Source organism: Bacillus rossius, chromosome 12 (assembly GCF_032445375.1).
Source record: "Bacillus rossius redtenbacheri isolate Brsri chromosome 12, Brsri_v3, whole genome shotgun sequence".
NCBI classification, from domain to species: domain Eukaryota; kingdom Metazoa; phylum Arthropoda; class Insecta; order Phasmatodea; family Bacillidae; genus Bacillus; species Bacillus rossius.
Window position 1 is genome coordinate 175,374 of NC_086339.1, and position 27,559 is coordinate 202,932.

The window sequence follows — 27,559 nt, forward strand, 5'->3', positions numbered from 1 at the left end:
TAGAGTGCAGGTGTGCTCGGGTGCCCGCAGCCCAGCAGAATGTGCCGTGGATGAGTTAAGAGCAGTGTTGTTGAGCGCAGTGTAGCGCAGGTAGAGTGCAGGTGTGCTCGGGTGCCCGCAGCCCAGCAGAATGTGCCGTGGATGAGTTGAGAGCAGTGTTGTTGAGCGCAGTGTGAGCGCAGGTAGAGTGCTGGTCTCCTCGGGTGCCCGCAGCCCAGCAGAATGTCCCGTGGATGAGTTGAGAGCAGTGTTGTTGAGCGCAGTGTGAGCGCAGGTAGAGTGCTGGTCTCCTCGGGTGCCCGCAGCCCAGCAGAATGTCCCGTGGATGAGTTAAGAGCAGTGTTGTTGAGCGCAGTGTAGCGCAGGTAGAGTGCAGGTGTGCTCGGGTGCCCGCAGCCCAGCAGAATGTCCCGTGGATGAGTTGAGAGCATTGTTGTTGAGCGCAGTGTAGCGCAGGTAGAGTGCAGGTGTGCTCGGGTGCCCGCAGCCCAGCAGAATGTGCCGTGGATGAGTTGAGAGCAGTGTTGTTGAGCGCAGTGTGAGCGCAGGTAGAGTGCTGGTCTCCTCGGGTGCCCGCAGCCCAGCAGAATGTCCCGTGGATGAGTTGAGAGCAGTGTTGTTGAGCGCAGTGTAGCGCAGGTAGAGTGCTGGTCTCCTCGGGTGCCCGCAGCCCAGCAGAATGTCCCGTGGATGAGTTGAGAGCAGTGTTGTTGAGCGCAGTGTAGCGCAGGTAGAGTGCAGGTGTGCTCGGGTGCCCGCAGCCCAGCAGAATGTGCCGTGAATGAGTTGACAGCAGTGTTGTTGAGCGCAGTGTAGCGCAGGTAGAGTGCTGGTCTCCTCGGGTGCACGCAGCCCAGCAGAATGTCCCGTGGATGAGTTGAGAGCAGTGTTGTTGAGCGCAGTGTAGCGCAGGTAGAGTGCTGGTCTCCTCGGGTGCCCGCAGCCCAGCAGAATGCCCCGTGGATGAGTTGAGAGCAGTGTTGTTGAGCGCAGTGTGAGCGCAGGTAGAGTGCAGGTGTGCTCGGGTGCCCGCAGCCCAGCAGAATGTGCCGTGGATGAGTTGAGAGCAGTGTTGTTGAGCGCAGTGTGAGCGCAGGTAGAGTGCAGGTGTGCTTGGGTGCCCGCAGCCCAGCAGAATGTGCCGTGGATGAGTTGAGAGCAGTGTTGTTGAGCGCAGTGTGAGCGCAGGTAGAGTGCTGGTCTCCTCGGGTGCCCGCAGCCCAGCAGAATGTGCCGTGGATGAGTTGAGAGCAGTGTTGTTGAGCGCAGTGTGAGCGCAGGTAGAGTGCTGGTCTCCTCGGGTGCCCGCAGCCCAGCAGAATGTGCCGTGGATGAGTTGAGAGCAGTGTTGTTGAGCGCAGTGTGAGCGCAGGTAGAGTGCAGGTGTGCTCGGGTGCCCGCAGCCCAGCAGAATGTGCCTTGGATGAGTTGAGAGCAGTGTTGTTGAGCGCAGTGTGAGCGCAGGTAGAGTGCAGGTGTGCTCGGGTGCCCGCAGCCCAGCAGAATGTGCAGTGGATGAGTTGAGAGCAGTGTTGTTGAGCGCAGTGTGAGCGCAGGTAGAGTGCAGGTGTGCTCGGGTGCCCGCAGCCCAGCAGAATGTGCCGTGGATGAGTTGAGAGCAGTGTTGTTGAGCGCAGTGTGAGCGCAGGTAGAGTGCAGGTGTGCTCGGGTGCCCGCAGCCCAGCAGAATGTGCCGTGGATGAGTTGAGAGCAGTGTTGTTGAGCGCAGTGTGAGCGCAGGTAGAGTGCAGGTTTGCTCGGGTGCCCGCAGCCCAGCAGAATGTGCAGTGGATGAGTTGAGAGCAGTGTTGTTGAGCGCAGTGTGAGCGCAGGTAGAGTGCAGGTGTGCTCGGGTGCCCGCAGCCCAGCAGAATGTGCCGTGGATGAGTTGAGAGCAGTGTTGTTGAGCGCAGTGTGAGCGCAGGTAGAGTGCAGGTGTGCTCGGGTGCCCGCAGCCCAGCAGAATGTGCAGTGGATGAGTTGAGAGCAGTGTTGTTGAGCGCAGTGTGAGCGCAGGTAGAGTGCAGGTGTGCTCGAGTGCCTGCAGCCCAGCAGAATGTGCCGTGGATGAGTTGAGAGCAGTGTTGTTGAGCGCAGTGTGAGCGCAGGTAGAGTGCAGGTGTGCTTGGGTGCCCGCAGCCCAGCAGAATGTGCCGTGGATGAGTTGAGAGCAGTGTTGTTGAGCGCAGTGTGAGCGCAGGTAGAGTGCTGGTCTCCTCGGGTGCCCGCAGCCCAGCAGAATGTGCCGTGGATGAGTTGAGAGCAGTGTTGTTGAGCGCAGTGTGAGCGCAGGTAGAGTGCTGGTCTCCTCGGGTGCCCGCAGCCCAGCAGAATGTGCCGTGGATGAGTTGAGAGCAGTGTTGTTGAGCGCAGTGTGAGCGCAGGTAGAGTGCAGGTGTGCTCGGGTGCCCGCAGCCCAGCAGAATGTGCCTTGGATGAGTTGAGAGCAGTGTTGTTGAGCGCAGTGTGAGCGCAGGTAGAGTGCAGGTGTGCTCGGGTGCCCGCAGCCCAGCAGAATGTGCAGTGGATGAGTTGAGAGCAGTGTTTTTGAGCGCAGTGTGAGCGCAGGTAGAGTGCAGGTGTGCTCGGGTGCCCGCAGCCCAGCAGAATGTGCCTTGGATGAGTTGAGAGCAGTGTTGTTGAGCGCAGTGTGAGCGCAGGTAGAGTGCAGGTGTGCTCGGGTGCCCGCAGCCCAGCAGAATGTGCAGTGGATGAGTTGAGAGCAGTGTTGTTGAGCGCAGTGTAGCGCAGGTAGAGTGCAGGTGTGCTCGGGTGCCCGCAGCCCAGCAGAATGTGCCGTGGATGAGTTGAGAGCAGTGTTGTTGAGCGCAGTGTGAGCGCAGGTAGAGTGCAGGTGTGCTCGGGTGCCCGCAGCCCAGCAGAATGTGCCGTGGATGAGTTGAGAGCAGTGTTGTTGAGCGCAGTGTGAGCGCAGGTAGAGTGCAGGTGTGCTCGGGTGCCCGCAGCCCAGCAGAATGTGCAGTGGATGAGTTGAGAGCAGTGTTGTTGAGCGCAGTGTGAGCGCAGGTAGAGTGCAGGTGTGCTCGGGTGCCCGCAGCCCAGCAGAATGTGCCTTGGATGAGTTGAGAGCAGTGTTGTTGAGCGCAGTGTAGCGCAGGTAGAGTGCAGGTGTGCTCGGGTGCCCGCAGCCCAGCAGAATGTGCCTTGGATGAGTTGAGAGCAGTGTTGTTGAGCGCAGTGTGAGCGCAGGTAGAGTGCAGGTGTGCTCGGGTGCCCGCAGCCCAGCAGAATGTGCAGTGGATGAGTTGAGAGCAGTGTTGTTGAGCGCAGTGTAGCGCAGGTAGAGTGCAGGTGTGCTCGGGTGCCCGCAGCCCAGCAGAATGTGCCGTGGATGAGTTGAGAGCAGTGTTGTTGAGCGCAGTGTGAGCGCAGGTAGAGTGCAGGTGTGCTCGGGTGCCCGCAGCCCAGCAGAATGTGCCGTGGATGAGTTGAGAGCAGTGTTGTTGAGCGCAGTGTGAGCGCAGGTAGAGTGCAGGTGTGCTCGGGTTCCCGCAGCCCAGCAGAATGTGCAGTGGATGAGTTGAGAGCAGTGTTGTTGAGCGCAGTGTGAGCGCAGGTAGAGTGCAGGTGTGCTCGGGTGCCCGCAGCCCAGCAGAATGTGCCGTGGATGAGTTGAGAGCAGTGTTGTTGAGCGCAGTGTGAGCGCAGGTAGAGTGCAGGTGTGCTCGGGTGCCCGCAGCCCAGCAGAATGTGCCGTGGATGAGTTGACAGCAGTGTTGTTGAGCGCAGTGTGAGCGCAGGTAGAGTGCAGGTGTGCTCGGGTGCCCGCAGCCCAGCAGAATGTACCGTGGATGAGTTGAGAGCAGTGTTGTTGAGCGCAGTGCGAGCGCAGGTAGAGTGCAGGTGTGCTCGGGTGCCCGCAGCCCAGCAGAATGTCCCGTGGATGAGTTGAGAGCAGTGTTGTTGAGCGCAGTGTAGCGCAGGTAGAGTGCAGGTGTGCTCGGGTGCCCGCAGCCCAGCAGAATGTCCCGTGGATGAGTTGAGAGCAGTGTTGTTGAGCGCAGTGTGAGCGCAGGTAGAGTGCTGGTCTCGTCGGGTGCCCGCAGCCCAGCAGAATGTGCCGTGGATGAGTTGAGAGCAGTGTTGTTGAGCGCAGTGTAGCGCAGGTAGAGTGCAGGTGTGCTCGGGTGCCCGCAGCCCAGCAGAATGTCCCGTGGATGAGTTGAGAGCAGTGTTGTTGAGCGTAGTGTAGCGCAGGTAGAGTGCAGGTGTGCTCGGGTGCCCGCAGCCCAGCAGAATGCCCCGTGGATGAGTTGAGAGCAGTGTTGTTGAGCGCAGTGTAGCGCAGGTAGAGTGCAGGTGTGCTCGGGTGCCCGCAGCCCAGCAGAATGCCCCGTGGATGAGTTGAGAGCAGTGTTGTTGAGCGCAGTGTGAGCGCAGGTAGAGTGCTGGTCTCGTCGGGTGCCCGCAGCCCAGCAGAATGTGCCGTGGATGAGTTGAGAGCAGTGTTGTTGAGCGCAGTGTAGCGCAGGTAGAGTGCAGGTGTGCTCGGGTGCCCGCAGCCCAGCAGAATGCCCCGTGGATGAGTTGAGAGCAGTGTTGTTGAGCGCAGTGTGAGCGCAGGTAGAGTGCTGGTCTCGTCGGGTGCCCGCAGCCCAGCAGAATGTGCCGTGGATGAGTTGAGAGCAGTGTTGTTGAGCGCAGTGTAGCGCAGGTAGAGTGCAGGTGTGCTCGGGTGCCCGCAGCCCAGCAGAATGTCCCGTGGATGAGTTGAGAGCAGTGTTGTTGAGCGCAGTGTAGCGCAGGTAGAGTGCAGGTGTGCTCGGGTGCCCGCAGCCCAGCAGAATGCCCCGTGGATGAGTTGAGAGCAGTGTTGTTGAGCGCAGTGTAGCGCAGGTAGAGTTCAGGTGTGCTCGGGTGCCCGCAGCCCAGCAGAATGTCCCGTGGATGAGTTGAGAGCAGTGTTGTTGAGCGCAGTGTAGCGCAGGTAGAGTGCAGGTGTGCTCGGGTGCCCGCAGCCCAGCAGAATGTACCGTGGATGAGTTGAGAGCAGTGTTGTTGAGCGCAGTGCGAGCGCAGGTAGAGTGCAGGTGTGCTCGGGTGCCCGCAGCCCAGCAGAATGTCCCGTGGATGAGTTGAGAGCAGTGTTGTTGAGCGCAGTGTAGCGCAGGTAGAGTGCAGGTGTGCTCGGGTGCCCGCAGCCCAGCAGAATGTCCCGTGGATGAGTTGAGAGCAGTGTTGTTGAGCGCAGTGTGAGCGCAGGTAGAGTGCTGGTCTCGTCGGGTGCCCGCAGCCCAGCAGAATGTGCCGTGGATGAGTTGAGAGCAGTGTTGTTGAGCGCAGTGTAGCGCAGGTAGAGTGCAGGTGTGCTCGGGTGCCCGCAGCCCAGCAGAATGTCCCGTGGATGAGTTGAGAGCAGTGTTGTTGAGCGTAGTGTAGCGCAGGTAGAGTGCAGGTGTGCTCGGGTGCCCGCAGCCCAGCAGAATGCCCCGTGGATGAGTTGAGAGCAGTGTTGTTGAGCGCAGTGTAGCGCAGGTAGAGTGCAGGTGTGCTCGGGTGCCCGCAGCCCAGCAGAATGCCCCGTGGATGAGTTGAGAGCAGTGTTGTTGAGCGCAGTGTGAGCGCAGGTAGAGTGCTGGTCTCGTCGGGTGCCCGCAGCCCAGCAGAATGTGCCGTGGATGAGTTGAGAGCAGTGTTGTTGAGCGCAGTGTAGCGCAGGTAGAGTGCAGGTGTGCTCGGGTGCCCGCAGCCCAGCAGAATGCCCCGTGGATGAGTTGAGAGCAGTGTTGTTGAGCGCAGTGTGAGCGCAGGTAGAGTGCTGGTCTCGTCGGGTGCCCGCAGCCCAGCAGAATGTGCCGTGGATGAGTTGAGAGCAGTGTTGTTGAGCGCAGTGTAGCGCAGGTAGAGTGCAGGTGTGCTCGGGTGCCCGCAGCCCAGCAGAATGTCCCGTGGATGAGTTGAGAGCAGTGTTGTTGAGCGCAGTGTAGCGCAGGTAGAGTGCAGGTGTGCTCGGGTGCCCGCAGCCCAGCAGAATGCCCCGTGGATGAGTTGAGAGCAGTGTTGTTGAGCGCAGTGTAGCGCAGGTAGAGTTCAGGTGTGCTCGGGTGCCCGCAGCCCAGCAGAATGTCCCGTGGATGAGTTGAGAGCAGTGTTGTTGAGCGCAGTGTAGCGCAGGTAGAGTGCAGGTGTGCTCGGGTGCCCGCAGCCCAGCAGAATGTGCCTTGGATGAGTTGACAGCAGTGTTGTTGAGCGCAGTGTGAGCGCAGGTAGAGTTCAGGTGTGCTCGGGTGCCCGCAGCCCAGCAGAATGACCCGTGGATGAGTTGAGAGCAGTGTTGTTGAGCGCAGTGTGAGCACAGGTAGAGTGCAGGTGTGCTCGGGTGCTTGCAGCCCAGCAGAATGCCCCGTGGATGAGTTGAGAGCAGTGTTGTTGAGCGCAGTGTGAGCGCAGGTAGAGTGCTGGTCTCCTCGGGTGCCCGCAGCCCAGCAGAATGTACCGTGGATGAGTTGACAGCAGTGTTGTTGAGCGCAGTGTAGCGCAGGTAGAGTGCAGGTGTGCTCGGGTGCCCGCAGCCCAGCAGAATGTGCCTTGGATGAGTTGACAGCAGTGTTGTTGAGCGCAGTGTGAGCGCAGGTAGAGTTCAGGTGTGCTCGGGTGCCCGCAGCCCAGCAGAATGCCCCGTGGATGAGTTGAGAGCAGTGTTGTTGAGCGCAGTGTGAGCGCAGGTAGAGTGCTGGTCTCCTCGGGTGCCCGCAGCCCAGCAGAATGTGCCTTGGATGAGTTGACAGCAGTGTTGTTGAGCGCAGTGTAGCGCAGGTAGAGTGCAGGTGTGCTCGGGTGCCCGCAGCCCAGCAGAATGTACCGTGGATGAGTTGAGAGCAGTGTTGTTGAGCGCAGTGTAGCGCAGGTAGAGTGCAGGTGTGCTCGGGTGCCCGCAGCCCAGCAGAATGTACCGTGGATGAGTTGAGAGCAGTGTTGTTGAGCGCAGTGTAGCGCAGGTAGAGTGCAGGTGTGCTCGGGTGCCCGCAGCCCAGCAGAATGTGCCGTGGATGAGTTGAGAGCAGTGTTGTTGAGCGCAGTGTAGCGCAGGTAGAGTGCAGGTGTGCTCGGGTGCCCGCAGCCCAGCAGAATGTGCCGTGGATGAGTTGAGAGCAGTGTTGTTGAGCGCAGTGTAGCGCAGGTAGAGTGCAGGTGTGCTCGGGTGCCCGCAGCCCAGCAGAATGTACCGTGGATGAGTTGAGAGCAGTGTTGTTGAGCGCAGTGTGAGCGCAGGTAGAGTGCTGGTCTCCTCGGGTGCCCGCAGCCCAGCAGAATGTGCCGTGGATGAGTTGACAGCAGTGTTGTTGAGCGCAGTGTAGCGCAGGTAGAGTGCAGGTGTGCTCGGGTGCCCGCAGCCCAGCAGAATGTGCCGTGGATGAGTTGAGAGCAGTGTTGTTGAGCGCAGTGTAGCGCAGGTAGAGTGCAGGTGTGCTCGGGTGCCCGCAGCCCAGCAGAATGTACCGTGGATGAGTTGAGAGCAGTGTTGTTGAGCGCAGTGTGAGCGCAGGTAGAGTGCTGGTCTCCTCGGGTGCCCGCAGCCCAGCAGAATGTGCCGTGGATGAGTTGACAGCAGTGTTGTTGAGCGCAGTGTAGCGCAGGTAGAGTGCAGGTGTGCTCGGGTGCCCGCAGCCCAGCAGAATGTACCGTGGATGAGTTGAGAGCAGTGTTGTTGAGCGCAGTGTGAGCGCAGGTAGAGTGCAGGTGTGATCGGGTGCCCGCAGCCCAGCAGAATGTCCCGTGGATGAGTTGACAGCAGTGTTGTTGAGCGCAGTGTAGCGCAGGTAGAGTGCAGGTGTGCTCGGGTGCCCGCAGCCCAGCAGAATGTGCCGTGGATGAGTTGAGAGCAGTGTTGTTGAGCGCAGTGTAGCGCAGGTAGAGTGCAGGTGTGCTCGGGTGCCCGCAGCCCAGCAGAATGTACCGTGGATGAGTTGAGAGCAGTGTTGTTGAGCGCAGTGTGAGCGCAGGTAGAGTGCAGGTGTGATCGGGTGCCCGCAGCCCAGCAGAATGTCCCGTGGATGAGTTGACAGCAGTGTTGTTGAGCGCAGTGTAGCGCAGGTAGAGTGCAGGTGTGCTCGGGTGCCCGCAGCCCAGCAGAATGTGCCGTGGATGAGTTGAGAGCAGTGTTGTTGAGCGCAGTGTAGCGCAGGTAGAGTGCAGGTGTGCTCGGGTGCCCGCAGCCCAGCAGAATGTCCCGTGGATGAGTTGACAGCAGTGTTGTTGAGCGCAGTGTAGCGCAGGTAGAGTGCAGGTGTGCTCGGGTGCCCGCAGCCCAGCAGAATGTGCCGTGGATGAGTTGAGAGCAGTGTTGTTGAGCGCAGTGTAGCGCAGGTAGAGTGCAGGTGTGCTCGGGTGCCCGCAGCCCAGCAGAATGTCCCGTGGATGAGTTGAGAGCAGTGTTGTTGAGCGCAGTGTGAGCGCAGGTAGAGTGCAGGTGTGCTCGGGTGCCCGCAGCCCAGCAGAATGTGCCGTGGATGAGTTGAGAGCAGTGTTGTTGAGCGCAGTGTAGCGCAGGTAGAGTGCTGGTCTCCTCGGGTGCCCGCAGCCCAGCAGAATGTGCCTTGGATGAGTTGACAGCAGTGTTGTTGTTCGCAGTGTAGCGCAGGTAGAGTGCAGGTGTGCTCGGGTGCCCGCAGCCCAGCAGAATGTGCCGTGGATGAGTTGAGAGCAGTGTTGTTGAGCGCAGTGTGAGCGCAGGTAGAGTGCAGGTGTGCTCGGGTGCCCGCAGCCCAGCAGAATGTGCCGTGGATGAGTTGACAGCAGTGTTGTTGAGCGCAGTGTGAGCGCAGGTAGAGTGCAGGTGTGCTCGGGTGCCCGCAGCCCAGCAGAATGTGCCGTGGATGAGTTGACAGCAGTGTTGTTGTTCGCAGTGTAGCGCAGGTAGAGTGCAGGTGTGCTCGGGTGCCCGCAGCCCAGCAGAATGCCCCGTGTATGAGTTGAGAGCAGTGTTGTTGAGCGCAGTGCGAGCGCAGGTAGAGTGCAGGTGTGCTCGGGTGCCCGCAGCCCAGCAGAATGTCCCGTGGATGAGTTGAGAGCAGTGTTGTTGAGCGCAGTGTGAGCGCAGGTAGAGTGCAGGTGTGCTCGGGTGCCCGCAGCCCAGCAGAATGTGCCGTGGATGAGTTGAGAGCAGTGTTGTTGAGCGCAGTGTGAGCGCAGGTAGAGTGCAGGTGTGCTCGGGTGCCCGCAGCCCAGCAGAATGTCCCGTGGATGAGTTGAGAGCAGTGTTGTTGAGCGCAGTGTAGCGCAGGTAGAGTGCAGGTGTGCTCGGGTGCCCGCAGCCCAGCAGAATGTGCCGTGGATGAGTTGAGAGCAGTGTTGTTGAGCGCAGTGTGAGCGCAGGTATAGTGCTGGTCTCCTCGGGTGCCCGCAGCCCAGCAGAATGTGCCGTGGATGAGTTGAGAGCAGTGTTGTTGAGCGCAGTGTAGCGCAGGTAGAGTGCAGGTGTGCTCGGGTGCCCGCAGCCCAGCAGAATGTGCCGTGGATGAGTTGAGAGCAGTGTTGTTGAGCGCAGTGTAGCGCAGGTAGAGTGCAGGTGTGCTCGGGTGCCCGCAGCCCAGCAGAATGTGCCGTGGATGAGTTGACAGCAGTGTTGTTGAGCGCAGTGTAGCGCAGGTAGAGTGCAGGTTTGCTCGGGTGCCCGCAGCCCAGCAGAATGTGCCGTGGATGAGTTGAGAGCAGTGTTGTTGAGCGCAGTGTAGCGCAGGTAGAGTGCAGGTGTGCTCGGGTGCCCGCAGCCCAGCAGAATGTGCCGTGGATGAGTTGAGAGCAGTGTTGTTGAGCGCAGTGTAGCGCAGGTAGAGTGCAGGTGTGCTCGGGTGCCCGCAGCCCAGCAGAATGTGCCGTGGATGAGTTGACAGCAGTGTTGTTGAGCGCAGTGTAGCGCAGGTAGAGTGCTGGTCTCCTCGGGTGCCCGCAGCCCAGCAGAATGTGCCGTGGATGAGTTGAGAGCAGTGTTGTTGAGCGCAGTGCGAGCGCAGGTAGAGTGCTGGTCTCCTCGGGTGCCCGCAGCCCAGCAGAATGTGCCGTGGATGAGTTGAGAGCAGTGTTGTTGAGCGCAGTGTGAGCGCAGGTAGAGTGCAGGTGTGCTCGGGTGCCCGCAGCCCAGCAGAATGTGCCTTGGATGAGTTGAGAGCAGTGTTGTTGAGCGCAGTGTGAGCGCAGGTAGAGTGCAGGTGTGCTCGGGTGCCCGCAGCCCAGCAGAATGTGCAGTGGATGAGTTGAGAGCAGTGTTTTTGAGCGCAGTGTGAGCGCAGGTAGAGTGCAGGTGTGCTCGGGTGCCCGCAGCCCAGCAGAATGTGCCTTGGATGAGTTGAGAGCAGTGTTGTTGAGCGCAGTGTGAGCGCAGGTAGAGTGCAGGTGTGCTCGGGTGCCCGCAGCCCAGCAGAATGTGCAGTGGATGAGTTGAGAGCAGTGTTGTTGAGCGCAGTGTAGCGCAGGTAGAGTGCAGGTGTGCTCGGGTGCCCGCAGCCCAGCAGAATGTGCCGTGGATGAGTTGAGAGCAGTGTTGTTGAGCGCAGTGTGAGCGCAGGTAGAGTGCAGGTGTGCTCGGGTGCCCGCAGCCCAGCAGAATGTGCCGTGGATGAGTTGAGAGCAGTGTTGTTGAGCGCAGTGTGAGCGCAGGTAGAGTGCAGGTGTGCTCGGGTGCCCGCAGCCCAGCAGAATGTGCAGTGGATGAGTTGAGAGCAGTGTTGTTGAGCGCAGTGTGAGCGCAGGTAGAGTGCAGGTGTGCTCGGGTGCCCGCAGCCCAGCAGAATGTGCCTTGGATGAGTTGAGAGCAGTGTTGTTGAGCGCAGTGTAGCGCAGGTAGAGTGCAGGTGTGCTCGGGTGCCCGCAGCCCAGCAGAATGTGCCTTGGATGAGTTGAGAGCAGTGTTGTTGAGCGCAGTGTGAGCGCAGGTAGAGTGCAGGTGTGCTCGGGTGCCCGCAGCCCAGCAGAATGTGCAGTGGATGAGTTGAGAGCAGTGTTGTTGAGCGCAGTGTAGCGCAGGTAGAGTGCAGGTGTGCTCGGGTGCCCGCAGCCCAGCAGAATGTGCCGTGGATGAGTTGAGAGCAGTGTTGTTGAGCGCAGTGTGAGCGCAGGTAGAGTGCAGGTGTGCTCGGGTGCCCGCAGCCCAGCAGAATGTGCCGTGGATGAGTTGAGAGCAGTGTTGTTGAGCGCAGTGTGAGCGCAGGTAGAGTGCAGGTGTGCTCGGGTGCCCGCAGCCCAGCAGAATGTGCAGTGGATGAGTTGAGAGCAGTGTTGTTGAGCGCAGTGTGAGCGCAGGTAGAGTGCAGGTGTGCTCGGGTGCCCGCAGCCCAGCAGAATGTGCCGTGGATGAGTTGAGAGCAGTGTTGTTGAGCGCAGTGTGAGCGCAGGTAGAGTGCAGGTGTGCTCGGGTGCCCGCAGCCCAGCAGAATGTGCCGTGGATGAGTTGACAGCAGTGTTGTTGAGCGCAGTGTGAGCGCAGGTAGAGTGCAGGTGTGCTCGGGTGCCCGCAGCCCAGCAGAATGTACCGTGGATGAGTTGAGAGCAGTGTTGTTGAGCGCAGTGCGAGCGCAGGTAGAGTGCAGGTGTGCTCGGGTGCCCGCAGCCCAGCAGAATGTCCCGTGGATGAGTTGAGAGCAGTGTTGTTGAGCGCAGTGTAGCGCAGGTAGAGTGCAGGTGTGCTCGGGTGCCCGCAGCCCAGCAGAATGTCCCGTGGATGAGTTGAGAGCAGTGTTGTTGAGCGCAGTGTGAGCGCAGGTAGAGTGCTGGTCTCGTCGGGTGCCCGCAGCCCAGCAGAATGTGCCGTGGATGAGTTGAGAGCAGTGTTGTTGAGCGCAGTGTAGCGCAGGTAGAGTGCAGGTGTGCTCGGGTGCCCGCAGCCCAGCAGAATGTCCCGTGGATGAGTTGAGAGCAGTGTTGTTGAGCGTAGTGTAGCGCAGGTAGAGTGCAGGTGTGCTCGGGTGCCCGCAGCCCAGCAGAATGCCCCGTGGATGAGTTGAGAGCAGTGTTGTTGAGCGCAGTGTAGCGCAGGTAGAGTGCAGGTGTGCTCGGGTGCCCGCAGCCCAGCAGAATGCCCCGTGGATGAGTTGAGAGCAGTGTTGTTGAGCGCAGTGTGAGCGCAGGTAGAGTGCTGGTCTCGTCGGGTGCCCGCAGCCCAGCAGAATGTGCCGTGGATGAGTTGAGAGCAGTGTTGTTGAGCGCAGTGTAGCGCAGGTAGAGTGCAGGTGTGCTCGGGTGCCCGCAGCCCAGCAGAATGCCCCGTGGATGAGTTGAGAGCAGTGTTGTTGAGCGCAGTGTGAGCGCAGGTAGAGTGCTGGTCTCGTCGGGTGCCCGCAGCCCAGCAGAATGTGCCGTGGATGAGTTGAGAGCAGTGTTGTTGAGCGCAGTGTAGCGCAGGTAGAGTGCAGGTGTGCTCGGGTGCCCGCAGCCCAGCAGAATGTCCCGTGGATGAGTTGAGAGCAGTGTTGTTGAGCGCAGTGTAGCGCAGGTAGAGTGCAGGTGTGCTCGGGTGCCCGCAGCCCAGCAGAATGCCCCGTGGATGAGTTGAGAGCAGTGTTGTTGAGCGCAGTGTAGCGCAGGTAGAGTTCAGGTGTGCTCGGGTGCCCGCAGCCCAGCAGAATGTCCCGTGGATGAGTTGAGAGCAGTGTTGTTGAGCGCAGTGTAGCGCAGGTAGAGTGCAGGTGTGCTCGGGTGCCCGCAGCCCAGCAGAATGTGCCTTGGATGAGTTGACAGCAGTGTTGTTGAGCGCAGTGTGAGCGCAGGTAGAGTTCAGGTGTGCTCGGGTGCCCGCAGCCCAGCAGAATGACCCGTGGATGAGTTGAGAGCAGTGTTGTTGAGCGCAGTGTGAGCGCAGGTAGAGTGCAGGTGTGCTCGGGTGCTTGCAGCCCAGCAGAATGCCCCGTGGATGAGTTGAGAGCAGTGTTGTTGAGCGCAGTGTGAGCGCAGGTAGAGTGCTGGTCTCCTCGGGTGCCCGCAGCCCAGCAGAATGTACCGTGGATGAGTTGACAGCAGTGTTGTTGAGCGCAGTGTAGCGCAGGTAGAGTGCAGGTGTGCTCGGGTGCCCGCAGCCCAGCAGAATGTGCCTTGGATGAGTTGACAGCAGTGTTGTTGAGCGCAGTGTGAGCGCAGGTAGAGTTCAGGTGTGCTCGGGTGCCCGCAGCCCAGCAGAATGCCCCATGGATGAGTTGAGAGCAGTGTTGTTGAGCGCAGTGTGAGCGCAGGTAGAGTGCTGGTCTCCTCGGGTGCCCGCAGCCCAGCAGAATGTGCCTTGGATGAGTTGACAGCAGTGTTGTTGAGCGCAGTGTAGCGCAGGTAGAGTGCAGGTGTGCTCGGGTGCCCGCAGCCCAGCAGAATGTACCGTGGATGAGTTGAGAGCAGTGTTGTTGAGCGCAGTGTAGCGCAGGTAGAGTGCAGGTGTGCTCGGGTGCCCGCAGCCCAGCAGAATGTACCGTGGATGAGTTGAGAGCAGTGTTGTTGAGCGCAGTGTAGCGCAGGTAGAGTGCAGGTGTGCTCGGGTGCCCGCAGCCCAGCAGAATGTGCCGTGGATGAGTTGAGAGCAGTGTTGTTGAGCGCAGTGTAGCGCAGGTAGAGTGCAGGTGTGCTCGGGTGCCCGCAGCCCAGCAGAATGTGCCGTGGATGAGTTGAGAGCAGTGTTGTTGAGCGCAGTGTAGCGCAGGTAGAGTGCAGGTGTGCTCGGGTGCCCGCAGCCCAGCAGAATGTACCGTGGATGAGTTGAGAGCAGTGTTGTTGAGCGCAGTGTGAGCGCAGGTAGAGTGCTGGTCTCCTCGGGTGCCCGCAGCCCAGCAGAATGTGCCGTGGATGAGTTGACAGCAGTGTTGTTGAGCGCAGTGTAGCGCAGGTAGAGTGCAGGTGTGCTCGGGTGCCCGCAGCCCAGCAGAAAGTGTCGTGGATGAGTTGAGAGCAGTGTTGTTGAGCGCAGTGTAGCGCAGGTAGAGTGCAGGTGTGCTCGGGTGCCCGCAGCCCAGCAGAATGTACCGTGGATGAGTTGAGAGCAGTGTTGTTGAGCGCAGTGTGAGCGCAGGTAGAGTGCTGGTCTCCTCGGGTGCCCGCAGCCCAGCAGAATGTGCCGTGGATGAGTTGACAGCAGTGTTGTTGAGCGCAGTGTAGCGCAGGTAGAGTGCAGGTGTGCTCGGGTGCCCGCAGCCCAGCAGAATGTACCGTGGATGAGTTGAGAGCAGTGTTGTTGAGCGCAGTGTGAGCGCAGGTAGAGTGCAGGTGTGATCGGGTGCCCGCAGCCCAGCAGAATGTCCCGTGGATGAGTTGACAGCAGTGTTGTTGAGCGCAGTGTAGCGCAGGTAGAGTGCAGGTGTGCTCGGGTGCCCGCAGCCCAGCAGAATGTGCCGTGGATGAGTTGAGAGCAGTGTTGTTGAGCGCAGTGTAGCGCAGGTAGAGTGCAGGTGTGCTCGGGTGCCCGCAGCCCAGCAGAATGTACCGTGGATGAGTTGAGAGCAGTGTTGTTGAGCGCAGTGTGAGCGCAGGTAGAGTGCAGGTGTGATCGGGTGCCCGCAGCCCAGCAGAATGTCCCGTGGATGAGTTGACAGCAGTGTTGTTGAGCGCAGTGTAGCGCAGGTAGAGTGCAGGTGTGCTCGGGTGCCCGCAGCCCAGCAGAATGTGCCGTGGATGAGTTGAGAGCAGTGTTGTTGAGCGCAGTGTAGCGCAGGTAGAGTGCAGGTGTGCTCGGGTGCCCGCAGCCCAGCAGAATGTCCCGTGGATGAGTTGACAGCAGTGTTGTTGAGCGCAGTGTAGCGCAGGTAGAGTGCAGGTGTGCTCGGGTGCCCGCAGCCCAGCAGAATGTGCCGTGGATGAGTTGAGAGCAGTGTTGTTGAGCGCAGTGTAGCGCAGGTAGAGTGCAGGTGTGCTCGGGTGCCCGCAGCCCAGCAGAATGTCCCGTGGATGAGTTGAGAGCAGTGTTGTTGAGCGCAGTGTGAGCGCAGGTAGAGTGCAGGTGTGCTCGGGTGCCCGCAGCCCAGCAGAATGTGCCGTGGATGAGTTGAGAGCAGTGTTGTTGAGCGCAGTGTAGCGCAGGTAGAGTGCTGGTCTCCTCGGGTGCCCGCAGCCCAGCAGAATGTGCCTTGGATGAGTTGACAGCAGTGTTGTTGTTCGCAGTGTAGCGCAGGTAGAGTGCAGGTGTGCTCGGGTGCCCGCAGCCCAGCAGAATGTGCCGTGGATGAGTTGAGAGCAGTGTTGTTGAGCGCAGTGTGAGCGCAGGTAGAGTGCAGGTGTGCTCGGGTGCCCGCAGCCCAGCAGAATGTGCCGTGGATGAGTTGACAGCAGTGTTGTTGAGCGCAGTGTGAGCGCAGGTAGAGTGCAGGTGTGCTCGGGTGCCCGCAGCCCAGCAGAATGTGCCGTGGATGAGTTGACAGCAGTGTTGTTGTTCGCAGTGTAGCGCAGGTAGAGTGCAGGTGTGCTCGGGTGCCCGCAGCCCAGCAGAATGCCCCGTGTATGAGTTGAGAGCAGTGTTGTTGAGCGCAGTGCGAGCGCAGGTAGAGTGCAGGTGTGCTCGGGTGCCCGCAGCCCAGCAGAATGTCCCGTGGATGAGTTGAGAGCAGTGTTGTTGAGCGCAGTGTGAGCGCAGGTAGAGTGCAGGTGTGCTCGGGTGCCCGCAGCCCAGCAGAATGTGCCGTGGATGAGTTGAGAGCAGTGTTGTTGAGCGCAGTGTGAGCGCAGGTAGAGTGCAGGTGTGCTCGGGTGCCCGCAGCCCAGCAGAATGTCCCGTGGATGAGTTGAGAGCAGTGTTGTTGAGCGCAGTGTAGCGCAGGTAGAGTGCAGGTGTGCTCGGGTGCCCGCAGCCCAGCAGAATGTGCCGTGGATGAGTTGAGAGCAGTGTTGTTGAGCGCAGTGTGAGCGCAGGTAGAGTGCTGGTCTCCTCGGGTGCCCGCAGCCCAGCAGAATGTGCCGTGGATGAGTTGAGAGCAGTGTTGTTGAGCGCAGTGTAGCGCAGGTAGAGTGCAGGTGTGCTCGGGTGCCCGCAGCCCAGCAGAATGTGCCGTGGATGAGTTGAGAGCAGTGTTGTTGAGCGCAGTGTAGCGCAGGTAGAGTGCAGGTGTGCTCGGGTGCCCGCAGCCCAGCAGAATGTGCCGTGGATGAGTTGACAGCAGTGTTGTTGAGCGCAGTGTAGCGCAGGTAGAGTGCAGGTTTGCTCGGGTGCCCGCAGCCCAGCAGAATGTGCCGTGGATGAGTTGAGAGCAGTGTTGTTGAGCGCAGTGTAGCGCAGGTAGAGTGCAGGTGTGCTCGGGTGCCCGCAGCCCAGCAGAATGTGCCGTGGATGAGTTGAGAGCAGTGTTGTTGAGCGCAGTGTAGCGCAGGTAGAGTGCAGGTGTGCTCGGGTGCCCGCAGCCCAGCAGAATGTGCCGTGGATGAGTTGACAGCAGTGTTGTTGAGCGCAGTGTAGCGCAGGTAGAGTGCTGGTCTCCTCGGGTGCCCGCAGCCCAGCAGAATGTGCCGTGGATGAGTTGAGAGCAGTGTTGTTGAGCGCAGTGCGAGCGCAGGTAGAGTGCAGGTGTGCTCGGGTGCCCGCAGCCCAGCAGAATGTCCCGTGGATGGGTTGAGAGCAGTGTTGTTGAGCGCAGTGTAGCGCAGGTAGAGTGCAGGTGTGCTCGGGTGCCCGCAGCCCAGCAGAATGTGCCGTGGATGAGTTGACAGCAGTGTTGTTGAGCGCAGTGTGAGCGCAGGTAGAGTGCAGGTGTACTCGGGTGCCCGCAGCCCAGCAGAATGGCTCGCAGGTGTTCGAAGGCCAGCAGCCGCACGGGCGGGACCCCTGGATGCACGGCGACACGCGCTTCCCCGGATCTCCGCGCGCCAACGGAGCAGCCCCGGGTCTCGGCGGCGCCGGCCTGGTCAAGTTCGAGGCGCCCAAGGTGCCCGTCATCTTCGTGCTGGGTGAGTCTGTCTTCGCCTCTCAGGCGAGATAGGAGAAGGCGGAGTTGAAATGCAGCCCAATAACAAAAGCTCATACTGTAATCACTGCACACAATTTTAATATTAAATAATTCGTATTGCTACTCAGTTTGTATTCAAGTCTAAATGCACGAGTTAAATGCGAGGATTTTACGTCTCAGAGGCATGTACATGAAGTCTTAAAGCTATGAGAGTTGATTCTTTTGTTCAACCAACTCTGTGATCATGAATTACGCCGCGTTTATTAAGTACGCAAAGAACGCAACGGTTCTAAAAAGCAATACGCAACCCTCGCAAGAAACTCACAGTTGTTAATAAAGTACGGAAGTCGCAAGACGTAACCAACCCAACAACTTGAAACTGTCAAATGTAGATAACAACTCTCTTTCCCGGGCTTCTAATAATAGTTCACGTTTATCATTAAAAAAAATGAAATGTTGTCAATAATCTGAATGTAAAGTGTTATTTTCATCCATAGTGTATGGTTCAACAATGCAATAATAAACACAATATTGTAACATTCTAAGCACATAATGCCTGCGTCGTTAAAAGTGTTCGGAACACTCACTTCAAATACGGAAGGCGGAAACGCAAGTCGGAAAGCCATGTTCTTGTGCTACGTTTTTGCGTCTTGCGTAGTTTATAAAACCAGCTTAGTGTTAGCTATGCCGTGGGCTGGGATCCAACCACCGAGCACCGCGTCACGTGACTGAGCTTCAGTAAAGCGCTCGCCCGACCCAGCCCAGAGCGATGTGAGGAAATTACCCAACACTTCGCAAACAAAGAAAATTAATCCTGTGTTTGAACTATTCCTCTATGCACACTTGATGGTGGTAAATAAGTATGAATTAGAATGTACGTGGTTAAAACCAGTCACTTCCATGAAACACAGTCCTTGGAAGCTGTTTCTGCAATGCGAACTGTTCTGGGCGTCGTGCAAGCTGGACAGAGAGCGGTCCACGCGGTGTCAGTAGTCAGTATAACTGCGGGCATGGTCGCCCCTGGCTGTTAGCACAGGAAACAAGTGAAGCGCGCTGCTTGCAGGCGGACCTGGCAGCGGCAAGGTGACGCACTGCGACAACTTGATGCACGAGAAGAGAGGCGTCGCGCACATCAACATGACGGACCTCTTGCAGCAGTACGCCATCGGTAATGGTGAGGCACCATCACACTCGGGCCCTGCTACAATAGGACGCTACTGTCATGTTTTGTTTGCAAGCTAATTCTTCGGCCAATCAAAGTTCATGAGTGATCTTGTTTTAACAACAGATATTTCGATTGTTTATATGTTTTTTATTTCATAGAATAAATATTCAGCGTGCCTACTTTGTTTCTTGCGAGTAGAAATTTCATTTACCGTACGCCATTTGTGATGTCACATAGCAATAGCCAATCACGCGCGCCCTGTCGATCTGCCGACGGACCCGAAGATGAAAGTTAGCCATCGCGACCGCAGAGTCATAGCTCGTAGCATCAATCCAGGCCGGCGTGACGTCACGTCCAATCAGCTTCCAGAGTTGGGAGCAGCACGTAGCGTCACGTCCTATAGTAGCAGGGCCTTTGCTGTTCTGCACTCAACACCTGACTTCCACTTGTTTCAGCAGTATTATTGCTGGATCACAACAGCGTGAACACGCGGTCTCTGGCCGTGCGATAAACACAAATAAACAACTAGTTATAAAATGTTTTAGGATACCATGTTTTCACCACAAATATTACATCATTAATGTTTACAAGTGTCTTTGATAGAAATTAAAACTATGTGATCAAAATTTAACACTAAGCCTGAAAAAATTTATTGATAAATGTATTGAATATTTTACAAAATATTTCAGTACCTAAACAAAAACTCAAAAATACATTGATCGCATAACCAATATGCTAGTTAACCATCATTATCTTGAAAAGGAAATTCTGAAACTCGGCCCCCGCGATGTGATGCAATTATTAGACACTTTCTAATCGCAAGTGTGTCGCGTTCGCGAATTTTTTTCGCCCTGACGTCACAGATGAGATGAAAATTATTTTATTCGCGTCGCATCCATCTCATCGCAACCATCGCGCGATGTGATTACAGCATGACTCCATTTTAGCTTTAAGCCCTTTCGTCTAGTGACAATACGCCCCTACACAGTACAAATGCATACAAGAAAATAATTATAATTTTACTATTCGTTAAAATATGAGGCACTGCACTATTGCTCTATATAAACCGGTAATTATTATTATTGTTATGATTACAATAGTCATAGATACACCGTATAACTGTGTGTGTTTCAAACATATACAATATGACATTCATTTGCCATGTGCCAGATGTTTAACTAAAGCCAGTTGCTCGCTACATGGCGCAAGACATTTACCTCGGTCCACATCCGTCATTAGTGTCCGGTCAGAAGTGGATTCCGAAATGTTGAGACTCATCTCTACACGCCCTGTCGCACCATACACTTTTAGTTTTAAATATATTTGATAACAAATATGGCTTTCAATTTCTCCATCAAATAAAGTTGGACAGATACATCAACTATGTTTTAAATTCTGTCGATTTATCAACTTTTATTATGGGACTGATCCAGCTCAAAATTTTTAATTTTAATGTTATTTTAAAAAACTTAATTAAATCACACTGATGGATGGAATATCTGAATTTGTTATGGTGTTTGTCCATTTCTTAACTTTTAAAACATTTGAACCGCAATAATGTATGTTCTGCAATCTCTCAAAGTTATAGTCACATAATTTATATTTACAGATAGCTTACTTCACAAACGACAGTAAGGCAGGGGTGTGCCTGTGTTAGCGGGCGGGATAAGAGCGAGGCTTTGTGGTGCTTCTATTGCGCGTCTCGTTCTTGGATTCCAGCCTGCATTTCTCTTTACAATGCATGATTTATGTCACGAGTGCTGTCCTTGTTTCGGTGTACACCATAGAGCACAAACTATTTAGACACAACTTAATAATGTAACTAGAAAATTTTTAATGTACCTGAAAAATTGTATTTTGTGGAGTAAAATTTGGAATCAGAATTTTGGAAATACATTTTCCTGAAGTATACCATCACGAGCAACACATGATAATATTCATTATTTATTTCCAAGGAGTTGAGATTGAAATAAGCCATCTTGTTTAGGCATGGGCTGTGTGTGTCAGGGTAGAGTGGAGAGACACTGAGCCGTGTGTGTGTGTGTGTTGCAGCGGACATGAAGGACTTCTCCCAGCTGTCCAGCCAGACGGTGACCGAGGTGCTGATGCTGGAGATGAAGATGGCGCCCGCCGCTAAGACCTACCTGGTGTCCGGCTACCCGCGCAGCATGCGTGACGTCGTCGAGTACTCCGAGAAGGTCGGCACAAACCCCTGCTCGTTCATTGGTCCGCGTGACCCTCTGACGTCATGGGTGGTGTTGGCAATGGTCTGAATACCTTGGTCAACTTGAACTTTTTGTCCCAATCTGTGTCCTTTGGTAACATAGTAGAAAAAGAATGATCATGATATTTCCGATAACCGGTTATCGTTTCAAAGATGTGTTCTTAAACAGAAAGGAATGACTTGATAATTTTGACCTCACACAAATTTCATAAGTAAAATGAATGTTCGAAAATTAGCTACGTAATCTTTTACAATGTATAAAACAATAAACAAACACAATCTAAAAACTCTATTTTGGCACTCTATTTTTACTGCGCCCTGGTGACTTCTTCATAAATCAGTATATTTGGACATTGAAATTATAGACATGCCAGATTTCCGTGCTACAGTGTAACGTCATTCATATTAGGATAAAGACACCGCCCACAGGATCAGACCTTTGTAGACAGGCCTTAACACGATTTCACGCTAATGCAATCTTAGGTAATTGTTGGGAACTAAGCTTTTAAGCAAACATATCCCTTTAGCGACTTGACGTGCAAACGAAGAATCCGCTGTACATGCGGCAATGTTTTAAAGAGGCATCACAAGTATAAAAAGTATTTTTATTAGTTAAAATTAATGCACTGGAGTTACAAACACTAAATTTTAATTATCAGACACTAGTCGATGGCGTAAGGGGTCCTTTAGATATTAATGGATGCAAACCTAGTTCTATAAAGTATTAGAAGATATCCTTGTGTTGTATAACTTCAGTCTATGTGATGCAGCTCGACACTAAGCTATAAGCAACCTGGACAGCAACACAGTGTTTAAGTGGCCAAGGTTCTAGGCGATCGTCCGTAACACTATATCTTTTGTTTTCAATTGAGTAACCCCTTCGCTTATCGAGACAAGGATAATTTACATTTCTGCCCAGTTTTTTAAAGCGAAACCGCTCCAAAGATATAACACATCAAGTGGTTTTCTAGTTAAACTAAACACAGTTTTATAATTTATGTTCCAGGATGTCTTAAAAATTTGTTTTAAAGGGATATTTTTCAAATTTTACGTTATTCTATACCTCTTCCCCCGGCGCTCTGGCACGGTCTCTTTCCAAAATTTTAGGGCCCCGCAAAAGCAAGTGGCCCAGGGAGCGCATAATCCAGGACCGCGGCAAATGTGCTGGCATGGTTTGGCCTCTCCATATCGACGTTGCTGTTGGAAATGTTCCAAAACATATCATGAAAAATATAAGAAAATGCGTTATATGGAATTAGCAATAATAACATGTTACATTTCCTTAAGATTTAACTTTCTTTTTTAAAGACGTGCAACAGTGGCCATAATCACTCACTGCGCTCTTCATGGCCTCTACGTTGAGTCCTAGTCCGTGGAAATGATGGTCCCGACGATCCGGCATGATTTGCTGCAGCCATATTTAGGTTCTATTTTGAAGGTGCGCCTTTTTGAATTATACATGATTATCAACATTAAGTGTTAGAATCCACAACTTGTAGATGGTTGCAACAGGCATGCCCTAACATCGGACACACTATAGTTTCCTTGGATCTCAGCGAGAATAGGAGGAAACTACTCGCCCCACCCACTACAAGAATGTGGAACAACCAGCTCGCCCAAGATGGTTGCAGGAGGAACGGTAGGTTACTACCCACCCACTCCGGAAAGGTTAAGCTATAAAAGGGGAGACATATCCATAGATGTTATAGAAGTGCAGAAACCACGGTGCAGAAAGGCAGTTTCAGCGGTGCTGCCTGTCCGGCCACTGGGAGGCAGTGTGGTGTGCAGCTGTGGCCATGCTGTGTCGTGAGCGTGTGGTAGTCTCAAGTGCCGGCGAGCAGGGAGGAGCCGCTCCGCTTCTGTGTGGCGTGGCTGTTCTGTGCTGTCGCCAGAGGCGCGACCAGCGACCGCTCGATGCGTGGTTACTAGGCGACACAAGCACAAACAAACAGGCGGTCAACTGTCGCATCACCTGCGTGGTGACAATACGCTTCAGCTCTTTCGTCACGTTCCCACCAGGCTCTGCATAACCGACCAACCTTTTTTAGCTATCAATTTGAAGTTTATTGTTACGAATTTATAAGAAAAAAAACAGTAAATATGTTTTACATTATCCATGTTATCACTCCTGCACTCATACCTCTTGGCTTCTGGGTTGAGACCACGTCCCAGGAAACTATAGGGTGTCCGATGTTAGGGTATGTCTGTTGCAACCATCTTCAAGGGCAATGTCAAGTTATGGATTCTAACACTTAATGTTGATAATAACGTATAATTCAAAAAGGCGCACCTTCAAAACAGAACCTAAATATGGCTGCAGCAAATCATGCCGGATCGTCGGGACCATCATTTCCACGGACTAGGACTCAACGTAGAGGCCATGAAGAGCGCAGTGAGTGATTATGGCCACTGTTGCATATCTTTGGGGGAAAATAGTTGAATGTTAAGGAAATGTAACATGTGCTTATTGCACGGTGTTGTATCTCAGATCCAGGTGGTGAGCGGCGTGGTGCTGGTCAGCTGGCGGCAGAAGGTGCTGGAGCGCCAGATCGAGTTCGGCGCCAAGCTAGGTCACGTGGTGCTGAGCCTCGCGCGCATGGAGCTCGGCAACTTCTACAAGAACGTGATGCCCGTCGCCGACTACTTCGACCAGCGCGGCATGCTGTACGCGGTGAGTAGGCCCTGCTGCCTGGACTGGTACTGGCGAGACTACTTCGAGCAGCGCGGCGTGCTGTACGCGGTGAGTAGGCCCTGCTGCCCAGACTGGTACTGGCGAGACTACTTCGAGCAGCGTGGCATGCTGTACGGTGAGTAGGCCCTGCTGCCCGGACTGGTACTGGCGAGACTACTTCGACCAGCGCGGCATGCTGCACGTGGTGAGTAGGCCATGCTGCCCGGACTGGTACTGGCGAGACTACTTCGAGCAGCGTGGCATGCTGTACGGTGAGTAGGCCCTGCTGCCTGGACTGGTACTGGCGAGACTACTTCGAGCAGCGCAGCATGCTGCTCGTGGTGAGTAGGCCCTGCTGCCCGGACTGGTACTGGCGAGACTACTTCGAGCAGCGTGGCATGCTGTACGGTGAGTAGGCCCTGCTGCCCGGACTGGTACTGGCGAGACTACTTCGAGCAGCGTGGCATGCTGTACGGTGAGTAGGCCCTGCTGCCCGGACTGGTACTGGCGAGACTACTTCGAGCAGCGCGGCATGCTGCACGTGGTGAGTAGGCCCTGCTGCCCGGACTGGTACTGGCGAGACTACTTCGAGCAGCGTGGCATGCTGTACGGTGAGTAGGCCCTGCTGCCCGGACTGGTACTGGCGAGACTACTTCGAGCAGCGTGGCATGCTGTACGGTGAGTAGGCCCTGCTGCCTGGACTGGTACTGGCGAGACTACTTCGAGCAGCGTGGCATGCTGTACGCGGTGAGTAGGCCATGCTGCCCGGACTGGTACTGGCGAGACTACTTCGAGCAGCGCGGCATGCTGCACGTGGTGAGTAGGCCCTGCTGCCCGGACTGGTACTGGCGAGACTACTTCGAGCAGCGTGGCATGCTGTACGGTGAGTAGGCCATGCTGCCTGGACTGGTACTGGCGAGACTACTTCGAGCAGCGCGGCGTGCTGTACGCGGTGAGTAGGCCCTGCTGCCCGGACTGGTACTGGCGAGACTACTTCGAGCAGCGTGGCATGCTGTACGGTGAGTAGGCCCTGCTGCCCGGACTGGTACTGGCGAGACTACTTCGACCAGCGCGGCATGCTGCACGTGGTGAGTAGGCCATGCTGCCCGGACTGGTACTGGCGAGACTACTTCGACCAGCGTGGCATGCTGTACGGTGAGTAGGCCCTGCTGCCTGGACTGGTACTGGCGAGACTACTTCGAGCAGCGTGGCATGCTGTACGGTGAGTAGGCCCTGCTGCCTGGACTGGTACTGGCGAGACTACTTCGAGCAACGCGGCGTGCTGTACGCGGTGAGTAGGCCCTGCTGCCTGGACTGGTACTGGCGAGACTACTTCGAGCAACGCGACGTGCTGTACGCGGTGAGTAGGCCCTGCTGCCTGGACTGGTACTGGCGAGACTACTTCGAGCAGCGCGGCATGCTGTACGGTGAGTAGGCCCTGCTGCCCGGACTGGTACTGGCGAGACTACTTCGAGCAGCGCGGCATGCTGTACGCGGTGAGTAGGCCCTGCTGCCTGGACTGGTACTGGCGAGACTACTTCGAGCAGCGCGGCATGCTGCACGTGGTGAGTAGGCCCTGCTGCCTGGACTGGTACTGGCGAGACTACTTCGACCAGCGCGGCGTGCTGTACGCGGTGAGTAGGCCCTGCTGCCTGGACTGGTACTGGCGAGACTACTTCGACCAGCGCGGCATGCTGCACGTGGTGAGTAGGCCCTGCTGCCTGGACTGGTACTGGCGAGACTACTTCGAGCAGCGCGGCGTGCTGTACGCGGTGAGTAGGCCCTGCTGCCTGGACTGGTACTGGCGAGACTACTTCGAGCAGCGCGGCATGCTGCACGTGGTGAGTAGGCCCTGCTGCCCGGACTGGTACTGGTGAGACTACTTCGAGCAGCGCGGCGTGCTGCACGTGGTGAGTAGGCCCTGCTGCCCGGACTGGTACTGGTGAGACTACTTCGAGCAGCGCGGCGTGCTGTACGCGGTGAGTAGGCCCTGCTGCCCGGACTGGTACTGGCGAGACTACTTCGAGCAGCGCGGCGTGCTGTACGCGGTGAGTAGGCCCTGCTGCCTGGACTGGTACTGGCGAGACTACTTCGACCAGCGCGGCATGCTGCACGTGGTGAGTAGGCCATGCTGCCCGGACTGGTACTGGTGAGACTACTTCGACCAGCGCGGCATGCTGCACGTGGTGAGTAGGCCATGCTGCCCGGACTGGTACTGGTGAGACTACTTCGAGCAGCGCGGCGTGCTGTACGCGGTGAGTAGGCCCTGCTGCCTGGACTGGTACTGGCGAGACTACTTCGAGCAGCGCGGCATGCTGCACGTGGTGAGTAGGCCATGCTGCCCGGACTGGTACTGGTGAGACTACTTCGACCAGCGCGGCATGCTGCACGTGGTGAGTAGGCCATGCTGCCCGGACTGGTACTGGTGAGACTACTTCGACCAGCGCGGCATGCTGCACGTGGTGAGTAGGCCATGCTGCCCGGACTGGTACTGGTGAGACTACTTCGAGCAGCGCGGCATGCTGCACGTGGTGAGTAGGCCCTGCTGCCCGGACTGGTACTGGTGAGACTACTTCGACCAGCGCGGCATGCTGCACGTGGTGAGTAGGCCCTGCTGCCCGGACTGGTACTGGTGAGACTACTTCGAGCAGCGCGGCATGCTGCACGTGGTGAGTAGGCCCTGCTGCCCGGACTGGTACTGGCGAGACTACTTCGAGCAGCGCGGCATGCTGCACGTGGTGAGTAGGCCATGCTGCCCGGACTGGTACAGGCAACTGTGTACTCTCTTGCTATTGGACCGACTTCACTATGAACCTGACATCGGACAATTACTGAAATTCACTGTTGAAACAGTCACATTCACTTACTGAAATAGACTGAACGGACTTCGTAGATTCAAGTGGGGATGTTTCCACGAATTCTTAGTCAAGTTGCAATGATTTGGATAAATATGGTGGATGCAATATGGTGGATCAAGATGACAGCCGGGTCCAAGTCAAGAATACACGTTAGGGAGACCTTCTTTAGGGTAAATTATGCATCTGAATTGAAAACTGTCCACATATTAGTAAAGAGCCCTTCTGGAATTTTTTCAAAGACAGAAATATCTCTCCTAAAAAAAATTTTTCTTTGGAAATAGGGTAATTGTGGGACATTTTGGGTATATTTTGGGCAAACGAGGAGTTTTGTAGTTCTAGATAACGAACGTGACTTCGGAGAAACCGAGACATCATTCAAGGTTGCAGAATCCTTCACTGACCCCTCACCGAGAACCCATCGCCAGAACCTACATTTATATACTGCTTAATGCCCATGACCTAATGCCACCAAAATCAATTATGTGCTTCGTGTATAATTAATATTGTTAATATGGATGGTATTATTAGATATTGATGTATAACGTATATTACAAATATGTAATGCTTATTATCCAATACAGGTACATATTACCTAACACCATGTGTCCATAATCGTATGGTTACGATATTTTTTGCTATATCGTATCTCAACCGATTTTTAACATACTGCCCTAACCAAGAGACACTAACGGAAGCTTATAGAGATATTGGTAATTAAGTTTTTAAAGTGACAATGTTTATATTATCTTATATGACTTGAATTTCAGAGTTATTATTTTTAACATGAAAATAATTTTAAAAGTTTTTTTCTGTACAAAGAGAACAGTTTTGGAGGTACGTTGTAGTCATGAAAATTTGTAACATTAATTTATTATTTAATTTTGCTATTCAAGCATGTACAGAGGATTATTCGTTTGCACGTCAAGTCGCTAAAGGTAATTAATTATATGTTTGCTTAAAAAACTTAGTTCCCTACAATTACATATTTTCCCAACAAAAAGCGGTGCGTTTACTTATTATGTACGCACGTTATAAATTTTACTTCATTATGATTTACGATGCTGAAATATTTTGAAATTTATTGTAACAAAAGTGAATTAAATTATTACTCATTAGTCAATGTTAATATAAACACGTTTACAAGATTAATTATTGATTTAGAAAAATATTAGAGTTAAATGTTTAATAATAATGATGATAAATAAATATGCTGAAAGTTTATTCTAATTTATCATTTTTAATTATTTATTAAAAACCAAATTATGTAATAATTTATAATGCAAATAAATTAAATTTGCTGGAGCATAACCTCGCTTAGGTATATTAATACACTTGAAAATTAACTTCAAAAAGTTTATGAACACAATTTTTAAAACCAATACCTATTCACAGTAAATAAATGTTTTAATTATACTGACCCGTATTCAATATCGATTTCTAAATGCGTCCAACACGTAGTTCCGCACCCGCCGCTAGTTTCTCTATCATAAAGTTTCATTTGGCTATCCAATACGATTTTTGTCCCCTAATTTTTATGAAAGTGACTATAAATGGGTTTATGTTCATAAACGTGGGTCCACAATCTTCCTGTGAAAATGTCGTTGCATAATGGGCTCGCATCGTAAAAATTTACTCTCATTATTTTTCCCATAACGCGCTTAAAGAAGTACAACTTCAAAAATATTGTAAAACAACATTTTACACCTCAGTTTATTATTTCATCTTCGAATGTTTGCGGCCTCCTTTGTTGAGGTTTTCGCCCAGCACTCCTCCGCCGACGCG

The 27,559-nt window shown here is 54.8% G+C and overlaps 1 protein-coding gene across 1 annotated transcript in view; it reads left to right on the top strand.

Annotated features, from left to right (window-relative positions):
* The window catches only part of LOC134537225 (adenylate kinase isoenzyme 5), a 55,690-nt gene that overhangs the window by 14,158 nt on the left and 13,973 nt on the right, over positions 1-27,559 (top strand). The window contains exons 2-5 of the mRNA XM_063377490.1: positions 16,684-16,860; positions 17,923-18,033; positions 20,077-20,222; positions 22,737-22,919. Coding sequence (XP_063233560.1) covers positions 16,684-16,860; positions 17,923-18,033; positions 20,077-20,222; positions 22,737-22,919 — 617 coding nt within the window. The remainder of the gene's footprint in view (positions 1-16,683; positions 16,861-17,922; positions 18,034-20,076; positions 20,223-22,736; positions 22,920-27,559) is intronic.